A 10,460-nucleotide genomic window follows, 5' to 3' on the forward strand; every position below is an offset into this window, starting at 1 on the left:
CTATACCTGCCGAAGAAAGCCCGTACAAAGGAATTCTTTGCGGGACAAAGAACCTGCTTTTTCCGACAGCGGGAACACATTTTCCCCTTTCTCGAGCAAGCAGACTTCGGGGCGGCAGGGGATGATTTTCTCGTTGCTCTTCCGTTCTGTCGCTTTGAGCCGATGTTGTGAGACATATATAGCGCTCGGAAAATTTATTCTCTCGACACGAGAAGCAGATATCTGCAAAATTTGCCGAACCAAAACCGGAGCCGTCGCGTCGCGAGCCGCACCGTGGCGGATGTTGTTCGCCTTCGGTCATGCAAGCGCGGTAGGTGTTGCCATCTGCCGGCGACGGATTACATCGCCAGGCCGGGACATTTATCGGTAATTTACGCCACGACGAAAGGAACGTTAATTTGAATATTTAATCAGAACGATGATGCGTGTTTACTGCTTCGTGAAGTTTTTATAAAATTTAAATACCGAGGGAGGACCGTTTAAAAACCAATAGCTAATCCCTGGGAGAATTACATTCGAAATATACATATAATATGATTTGTATGAGACAGCGTTCGCGACGGTATATTATAAAAATATAATATAAAAATGTATTATAGACAATATTTAGAAGTTTAATTATACGTCTATATAATTAATATTATAGAAATATATATATATACACACAGAGGAACATAAGGAACGCTTATGTTAAAAAGAGTTAAGAAAGGATCATAAAGAGAATGTTTCATATGTATACTCTGTCAACGGTTTATTTCGTTTCTTTTTATTTCGCTAAGTTATCGGAATGTTAAATAAAATACTTGTCCCACATATAGAACTCTGCGCGAAAACTCAAAGTTCGTCGACTTTTACAGGTAACGGATATACGCATTGAAAAGTGGTGTGAAAAATTGTTCTGACGAATTTTCTCGAAATTTCTCGCATTTTCGATCCTCGCACGCGAACTTGCGTGAAACAACATACAACAGTCTCGTACATAGCCGATAACGCAATCGTTGCTCCTGTTTATAGGAATTCGATATAATCTCAGAATGTATGTGTGTGATTTCGGAACTCGAGCGCGCATGCGAAAACCTCCTCCTCGAAACCGTTTCACTCTCTTTTTTTTTTCTAGCCACGAATCTGAACAATCTTCTCGCATCGTGCTAAATTTTCCGATATTTGCGGCGATAGCATCAATATTAATTAGACGAGTATTGCGTTAAATAGATAGACCCAAAATATCGCGCGCGATGAGACGACCGTTGAGACAACGTTTATAAAATCGGATCCGCACGTTCGTGTAAAAAAATAATTCCTAATTTGGTTGCCGAAAGTCGAAAGTTGCGCGTGAAAAATTACCGCGGGGCTCTATGCGAAATTAGGCCAACAATAATTACAAGAATATCTTTCCCTTTACAAAATTATGTCGTCAGAGTTAGATATTAGAGTTTCTCTCTAACGATATCTATAAAAAAATATCTGCTCGAGAGACTATCGGATCAGTAAACGAATCGATTTACAGAAGAGAGAGAGAGAGAGAGGGAATAAAAATATTAACGATCAAAGATTATACAGGGCGCCCCATCATTACGGCCTTAATCACTTATTACGAATTAACGAGCCGCTAATGACCCGGGCATCCTGTATATCAATCTATCGATGGTCGTGTCGGCTATCAAAAATTTACAGGGGCTATAAAAATAACGTTTACTCGTTCCAGATATCTCTTTGTAGGTCTTAACGCGATCTTTGTGCCCGCTATGTGTTAAAGAGTTACGATAGCAAAACGTACACATCACTACCAAGCAACAATATGATAGCGAGTAATGTTAATACTGTCATCCCCGCGACACGTTACAATAAACATTCGTTTTTCTCGTCGTTCTCGCATCGTCGAAAGACCCAGGCGATCCGTGACAAATTGATTACGCATATATTTTCAAACCGACATATATTCCCTTGATTCATCCGATCGCTTCTACTATTCGCGTTCGCATCAACCGGCACGGCCGCGGCGCCGGCGGTCCAAACATCCGCGGCTATCTCCTCCTCGTCCGACGTTTAATTCAGAAACAGACGCCTAGAGTGATTTTTATCCCAGTAAAAAATTATTAAGTATTTTTTTGGTTTCTCCTTTTTTCAGAAAATACTGAGTAAATCTCTGTACATACATATTGTCCTCAAATATTAATAAATTATGGAAAAATAAAAAATAAAAGCTCACATCACAGTAATTTTAATGTGCTTCTTTCGTTTTTTCATTTTCTTGTATTTTTCCTTACTCTCTCTTTTTTTCGAAAATATTAAATAAATCTATATACTGTCCTCAAATACTAATAAATTATAGACTAATAAAAAATATATAATATGTAATTAATAACAATGACTTTTAATCACCCCAGGTGACTATTTATGCGAGAAGAAAATCAGGCGCCCGTTCCTAAATTAATTAGAACGTCGAACGCTGTACATGATCGTCACTTCGCAGAATCGGGATCGGACGGCCGCGCATTGCCGACACGAGAACGCGAATCCTTTCCTCTTCCGCGACGCAATCTCGCAATCTTCACGAAGCGCTCTATCCTAGGTCGCTAATTTGCTCTCGTCACCTAATGACAAGCCGTGAATAATTCTCTTAAGCTAGCTTCTACCGTGTACATACAGCAAGCCGTACAATTATTGCACATAACGTCCGTCTATACGACGAACACGCGTTTAGTGATATTTTGGAAATTTGTTCTACGCTGGATAAACGCTTTGCGATATCGTTGAGTAACATTTAACAATAATATTCCCTCTACATGTCACATACACGAGGAGAAATAAAGGGGTTGTTTGATTGGGCTCCTTTCGTGCATCCAATTGCAGTTTTTTAGTGTAAAAAAAAGAACGATCACACAAAGCTAATCGTAAAACGTGTTGTCAATGCAAACAATTTGAGAATGCCATTATTATATAAGTAATAAACGTTTATTTTCAAAACAATATATTAATCAACGTATAATTGCATCCGAGAGAAACTTATTTTCTGCTAAAGAAAAATGGTCGTATTACTTGCATGCAACTCGCATCTAACGTGAAATGATCTGGGTTGCTGATGGGATAAAAAAACGTGACAAAATTATAAGTATTAAAATTGTTGCTTGGAGCTGCATAGAAGCACGTAATTTCGTCTAAACGTCTTGAATTATGGTCGACATGCGATTAAAAAAAAAAAAAAAAGAACGGCAATATATAATATTTCGGAATAGAGAGAATATAGGAAGGAAAAGCTAGTCGCATACTTATGTCGCAAGTATAAAACTTATCGTTACTCAAATATCTCGATCGGTGTGTGTTCTGAAAATTACAAATATTTGAATATATACAAACTTATATACAAATTATTTGTTCTTTTTATACACGCGATATTTACTACTCTCTGCCATCGTTTATATCCTCGTTAAAAAAGAAGCGCAATAACGTCAATAGAAATATAATAGAAAAGAGAAATACATAAATATAATTCACAATTTTAATATACACATAATCTCTTCTTATCAGAGTATATATACCGAAAAACAGTCACGCCGGCGTAACGAAGATATAAACGTCGCATGTATATGTATATATTTATATGCACGTATGTATACATACATATATAATATATCAATGATCTGTACATATACAGCAGTATTACAAACGTATACAATATCTTACAATGTGATGTACATCTGTATGCCCTGAAACAAATATAACACCATTTTTACATTCTCTATTCTACAAGAATTGAGTCTACGTGATGTGTTCACAATTTTTAAGGGAAACGTTACATGATCGTGTAGTCTCAGGGGCAACGTATTTTGCACCAACTTACAAAGTCAAAATGTTTAAACTCTACTTCGTACTTCGTACTTTTGACGGCTTTTGATTCTGTAGTCGTGTGTGATTTGTAGTTTGCGAAATCGACGCATTCACAGTGCCGCTTTTTTTTTCGAGCACACTAGTAATATCGTACTTATCAAAATCCCGGCTCTATAAGTATTTTGGATGGAATGGCTTTTGTCGGGGAGCCGCGTTTCCATCGCCTAAGCTCCCACGTTTGAAAACCGCGTGGCAAGATCTCCTAGGAATGTAATAGAATCCTTACGGCTAATTAACGTTATTACGACCTAAAAATTCGTACAAATTAGCAAATAAAATTCGTTAATACTGAGTGTCGCGTTATCATTACTTTCTTCAGCGAGACAACATTTTGATTTTTACATTTGAGGGAAACGTCTCCAGTCCGAGGTTCTGCGTCTGCCTTGCACATTTGCACATATAATCAATTTAAAAAATTTTTAATTCGATTTCAACAACAACATAAAAAATATCGTTCCTTTTCAGGAAATTTTCCGAAACAAATATTGTACTCACAAAATATTGCGCTCATTAAAGTCAACATACGAATTCATTCTTTCCTCGCTTAATGCACTAAAGATAATGGACGAAGTAAATTCTGGCTAAAAAGTTAATACTGCAAACTAAGCACGTTATACGTGTGTTCGGACCTTATTGAATAAAGTTTATGAATTATGAATAAAGAGATCAAATTAGTAGCAAATGAGATTCATTCATCGTCGGGGGGGGATTACGCACGTTATCTCGACATAAACTGTTATTCTCTTACCGCCGTGCGCGCATTTTGATTTATAAAGCAGTGCTTTCTATCGGTGACGTCGGACGATTAGGCGTGCAGCATCTTTCAGGTGTATGGCACAAGTCCGGCGTGTGCCGACCATCCCGCATCTGCGCGAAATCGACGTCCGCGAAGAAGTCGCTCTTCATAGTGCCGAGTGCGCTGTCGGAGCCGAAACTGTCCTGCCTGCAGATATCGATACCCTTGTAGCATCCATTGTACTCGGCCAGACTGTTCGGCGTCGCCTTCAAATCGCTGCCATAAATAGACGAAGTCATCATCGGGCTTTTCGAACCGTTGCCGATCGATCTGGTTCCAACAACCTCGTCACTACTATTTTGTTTGTTATGTATACTGAAGAGGTCGTCTTGCTTCGAAATGCTGGAGTTGGAATAAAGACTGTCTGTATGATACAAGCCTTTTTGCTTTCCAAAGGAATGATCCTCGCAAAAGTCATCTTTTGTGTAGGTATTGAACGGCGAGTAATCTTTGTATTTAGACGTGCAATCTAATACTGTTAGGCTTCCCTGTCTCGACAAAATACTGCCGACGTCGGATACGTTGCTCTCCTGTCTGGACAGTCTATCTTTAACGTCCTTCTCGTTTCCCACGACGTTCTCTTGGCTCGGTGGGACCTTCGATTCTACGGATTTCTGCAGAAGCGAGACGCCGTCGACTTTGTCTTTGACTTTGTCTGTGACAGTCTCTTTATAGGAAAACGCGTTCTTCGTTGTCTCCTTGGTCGGCGATATTTTCGTCCTTCGCAGATACGATCCAGTAGAGGGTTTTGTGTTTTCACCGACTACTCTCTTCGGATCCATATCACCGCAATTTGCCGTATTATTAATCGCTTTATTTTCCTTCTCAACAGCGACGAGAGATTTGCCGATTTGCTTTAGATAAGAACCGACGGAGCCCGCGGCGTCCGGTATCTTAAATTTGCTCTCCGACTTTGTCTTATGACTTGTATCATTACACTTCTCCGCTGATTTGTGTTTCAGGCTGTTGATCTTGTACGAGCCTTTGCTATCGATTATATATTCCGAAGCGTCGGATACTACACACGGACTCGCGCTTCCTACGTACTTTATTTTCTCTACGGTGGGTGCTCGGATCAGATTGTGCTCATTCGCGTCGATCTGCCTCGGATACGTCTCCTGCTTCGAGTAAGCGTATGTATTTGGAATTTCAGGAGACACATCTTTCGACTTGATATTGTTATTCCTCAGATATCGTCCACTGAAACCGCTGGAATCGGGCGAGATCACGATGTCAGGCTTCTCCTTGTCGGATATAAAGTCTTTTGATTTGGAATTTTGCCTCGAGTAGTGTCCTACATTGCCCGAGCTATCGTTGCTCTTGCTGTTCTGTCTCGTATATCTGTTGCGCGGACTCACAACTTCAGACACGTGAAGCGTGTTACTTGACAAAGGTTCTATTTCGCGTTCTAGAGTACTATCGTTGCAGCAATTGGATCGCTTTTTCTCTTGATGCACCTGACCTTCCTTGATAGGCTTTAATTGCGGTGCCAAAGTTTCCGGAGTCGTGGATTCGCTGCTGCTCGGGCTCGGGCCTTTGTAATTCTTGATGTCGAAGTCCAGATCTGCTGGCAATTCGGCACCTACCGACAAATGCATCGCCAGTCCTTCTAGCCAGACCTCCATAACTTCGAAGGGTGGCCTCTTATCAGGATTCAGGTCGCAACAAAGAAACGCGATTGTGTAGAAGGTCTCCGGGCAATTGAAACAAAATTTTTCCTTAAAGACATTTTGATTCAAACCAAAATCCGAGGATCTCGGTAAATAATCAGGATCTGCCTGAACTCGACCTATGATCTCGCAGACAACAATGCCGAAGCTAAATATGTCTACTTTCTCGTCGTATTTGTTGCCTTTCATCATCTCGGGGGCCATCCAGTAGGGATTTCCGACAACTGTATATCGTTTCTTCCGTTCCTTCTTCGAAGTCTTCACCTCTCCGTCGGAATGTCGATTGTACTTGCGATTATCCGGCGAGCTGCCGTTCTGAATGATCCTCGCCAGACCAAAATCAGCGACGACAACAGTCTTATCCTCGCGAACGAGACAATTGTGCGAATTCAAGTCGCGATGAATAATGTTCATAGAATGCAAGTAGGCCATGCCGGCAGCGATGTCTTTCGCGAAAGACGTACGCTGTTCCCACGGCAATGGTTCGTTCGTATCGTGAAGCAGGGCCCTTAACGTACCACCTGCTATGTATTCGGTAACCAAATGCAGCTTCTTGTCCTTATAAAGAACACCGATAAATCGAAGAACGTTGTTATGGTGTAATGACCGCAGTACCGCAACCTATTGAATTGTTATCAAAGGGAAGAATGTATAAGATCACTCAAACCTAACAACTATTTAACACTAAAATGCCCAGAAGATGCCAAATCTGAGCATTCCAGCATTAAATTGTTCACACGTTAAACGTATTCGCATGATTGCGTATGTTAATCTTGCAAAATTTGCATTTAAAAAATTACCTCTTTTAGGAAGTTCTTTTGTGCGTCCTCGTCCACTCTGTACAATTCCTTGAGAACCATCACCTCGTTCGTATCACGATGCGTGACTTTGAATACTTGTCCAAAGAATCCTTTGCCCAGAAGTTCACCCTTCACCAGATCGCTCGCTCGAAATATTCTTTGATTCTTTGGCTCTACACGAAAGGATCTGGTGCGGCTTAAATCGTAAGTAGGATTCGTTGGAGAAGATCTGCAATAAATCTTCGATTTAGTGAATCGTCGTAATTTATTAAACAATTGCTTAACATATTCTATATTCATCGTCCTACCCGTCAAGCAATCGTGACATAGAACTGCTGCGTTCTTTATGCATAGGATCTCTCGTTCTTCGTAATTGTCGGCTCCGCGCACCGCTGATGTAACCTTCGTCCCGGCGTTTAAATAATCGCTCTTTGCTCTCTGGACTTGTCTTGGGGCTGCCGACACATGTCAGCATCGCCGAGGACGGTGAGGAGAACGTGGGCCGTCGTGATACCGCATCTGGATCGTGCTCGATAGTCAACTAAAACGCCAAACATATTTTCCGTTGAATTTAACCGCAAACCATGCCAATAAGACAATATGTTTCGAAGATCATTCGGCTTACTTGTAAAACTGTGTCCGAGTATTGTATAAGATTTTCGATACTTTCCACCGGCTGGTCTTTAACGGGGGTACCATTTACTTCCAAGATTCGATCGCCAATGTGTAATGATATAAGATCGCTCGACATATTCAATCTGCAACATTCATTTCACGAATATTTTTATTGTCGCTATCTTAAGTCGCAATAAGAAAACATGCAAACATTTGCATGCATTATACTTCCCTCCACTGTAATACAATCATATAAAAAGACAATTCAAAATAATAACTGCCAGGATGATGAGATAACTTCAAACATCGATAATAAAAATGATAAACAAATATTACAAAATTATCAAAAGTTCTTTACATGAAGTTTAAGAACATAACTGAATTTTTTTAATCGCAATTATTTTGTTACAAAAATTTATCGAGAAGCATAAAAAGACAATAAAATATAGTATTCAAAAATAATATCACGTTAATTAAATTATTTGTTTGCAGTTAAATCACAAAATAGCTCACACCAAATCCATTATATGTTTAAAAGATGGATGTGCGTGAAAGCAGTTAACGCTCGCGATCTTTTAACGATTATCTAAGTTTATTCTAACTACATGAACTGTCATTTTTTGTTAAGCTACATTGAACATGCACGTTACATAAAATTGCTATTACATACACATATTATGGAAATTTGCACAAAAGTATTTTGTGCATTTTCACGCGCAATTAACATAACTATTAAAATGGGAGCACAGTCTGTAGAGTTAGCAATATGTAGTGCATATTATTGATTCGTTATGCAATACCTATGATTAGAGAAGTGGCAGCATAGCCTAAATAGAACCTCCATCACAGAGGCTAGCAGCTTACTGATCTTTCCACGAATATTTCTCATTAACCTGCGTTTTATTAAGTTAAATGTTATTAGAGGCTAATTTATACCAACTCTCTTAAATATATAGGACTATCATGCGCTGTTAAATATTTAAAAAAGCAACTGTCTTAGATATATATTCCTGGAGAGTAAAGAGATCGAAATGCTCTACTTTCATCATAATGAACAATCATCGCTTATATACATAAAAAAATTTCAAACTGGTTCCAAAAAATTTCGTTCACGTGTAAACGCATTCTTGTAATTTAAAGATAACATACATAATAAAATATTTAAGTACGCAAAATATACTATCATACATACTCTGAAATGCGTAATAAAGCACCACAACTGCGGGGACTGGGAGCTGTGTCTAGCGTGAGCTTAATTCCTCTTTGCTTATCTGGGTCTGTCGTGCTGGGAGGTATCTCGACCAACCTAATGCTGTGTGGTTTTCTGGCGAAAGGGTAATTCGCCGCCCTGTTGAGCGGCTGCATCTGCCGCTTGTAACAAACCCCGCAGTACAACTTGGACCGTTCGACAAGTGCGTAACTCTCGCCGTCTCCGATGAAAGCACCGCACGAGGTACAGGCAAAACATTCCGGATGAAACTTGTGATCGCCCGCCAGCATGACGGGGCCTGTGATGATATGGCCACAGTCCTGACACGCCTCGCCGTAAGCGGCCCAATAATCGTCCTTACAAAATAGCAAGCCATCTTTCTCGAAGTACCAGGAAGATAGGCCGATGTCACACGCCGAACAACTAAAAGGTATTATTTTTTTTTTAATACAAAAATACAATCAGTTTTACGACGTTCTCTTCAAACATATGTTAGCATTTTTACCGAAAGCAATCAATATGCCATTCTTGGTTCAACGCCTGTATAAATTCATCTTCGACAGCGTTGAGACAGCCGGCGCATATTAACGTTCCTCTATTTTCCCCACCTCCTGGGTCTGGAAAATAATAATTACAATTGATAAACAAGTGTCCGTGCGGTCAAGCAGAATTTATAAATAAACTATAATCTAGATTTCTTTTACTAAATACAGTATATAGTATTACATATCGCATTAAAAAATAATCGTCTCTTTGAAATTGCAGCAAGAAAGACAACTTAAAAAAAAAGATTTGTTGTGATTCTACGTTTTTCGCGAGCGTATATCGACCGACGAATGCACGCGTGTGATCGGTGTGATCATCCTATTATCCTAAACGAAAAGACAGACGGGCCCGAGGGACGTGTGTCGGGGAAGGGAAGGAAGCGTGAATCACGGTTGACATCGGCTGTCGGGCGAATGTGCGCGAGCAGCTGACGGCGGAGTCGAGGTATCGGAGTATCGGAGCGCGACGCGAGACGCCGCGGACGAGGACCGTCGCGAATTCGTCACGAAGGAGTATGTAACGCGATGGAACGCACGAGTAAACTTATTAATGCGGGAGCGTGGGCAACGGGAAGAATGACAGGGGAAGAGAGGGAGAGAGTGAGAGAGAGAGAGAGAGAGAGAGACACACACACGGAAGGTAGGACGCCCACGCGACGCGCGAGGCGTAGAGCGTCGAGGTTCCGTCGACGCGGGGCGTCGCGCGAACGGCGAACCGTCGTCGCGACGCCCGTGTAAATTGTCGCGAGCGTCACGCGACCCGGCTCGCGATGTCACGGCGCCGTTTATTCGCCGCGATAGGGAAACCTACCGCTCGTCGTGACTTCGTCCATCACGGCACGCACGATTGACACAGTCGACACACTCCCACTCCGCTGCCATCCGCTCGCGCTCGGCCACTGACGGCTGACGGCCACTGGGCGCGGGACTCGCGAT

General features: G+C 41.0%; 1 protein-coding gene across 2 annotated transcripts; it reads right to left on the minus strand.

The window, feature by feature from the left end:
- Positions 1-734: 734 nt before the first annotated feature.
- Limk1 (LIM domain kinase 1) lies at positions 735-10,460 on the minus strand. 2 transcript variants are annotated; one of them, XM_077404980.1, is made up of 8 exons: positions 10,336-10,460; positions 9,485-9,596; positions 8,962-9,402; positions 8,570-8,662; positions 7,780-7,912; positions 7,463-7,695; positions 7,155-7,383; positions 735-6,975 (listed from the first exon to the last, which is right to left on the minus strand). In XM_077404980.1, the coding sequence occupies exons 1-8, from the start codon at positions 10,355-10,357 to the stop codon at positions 4,657-4,659; spliced, it is 3,582 nt and encodes a 1,193-aa protein (XP_077261106.1). In that variant the 5' UTR covers positions 10,358-10,460; the 3' UTR covers positions 735-4,656. The 2 variants fall into 2 exon arrangements, with proteins under 2 accessions (XP_077261106.1, XP_077261107.1); XM_077404981.1 differs by lacking the exon at positions 8,570-8,662.

Source organism: Temnothorax americanus, unplaced genomic scaffold (assembly GCF_048541705.1).
Source record: "Temnothorax americanus isolate GAGA-0224 unplaced genomic scaffold, ASM4854170v1 Scaffold2, whole genome shotgun sequence".
In the NCBI taxonomy this organism is placed as follows: domain Eukaryota; kingdom Metazoa; phylum Arthropoda; class Insecta; order Hymenoptera; family Formicidae; genus Temnothorax; species Temnothorax americanus.

Bases quoted from the DNA above. Each gene is read 5' to 3' on its own strand.
- Limk1 (XM_077404980.1), bottom strand. From the start codon at position 10,357: ATGGACGAAGTCACGACGAGCG. The intron at 8,663-8,961 runs GTATGTATGATA...AATAAAACGCAG, and splicing joins GCTTTATTACGCATTTCAGA to GTTAATGAGAAATATTCGTG. The intron at 6,976-7,154 runs GTAATTTTTTAA...ACAATTCAATAG, and splicing joins AAAAGAACTTCCTAAAAGAG to GTTGCGGTACTGCGGTCATT.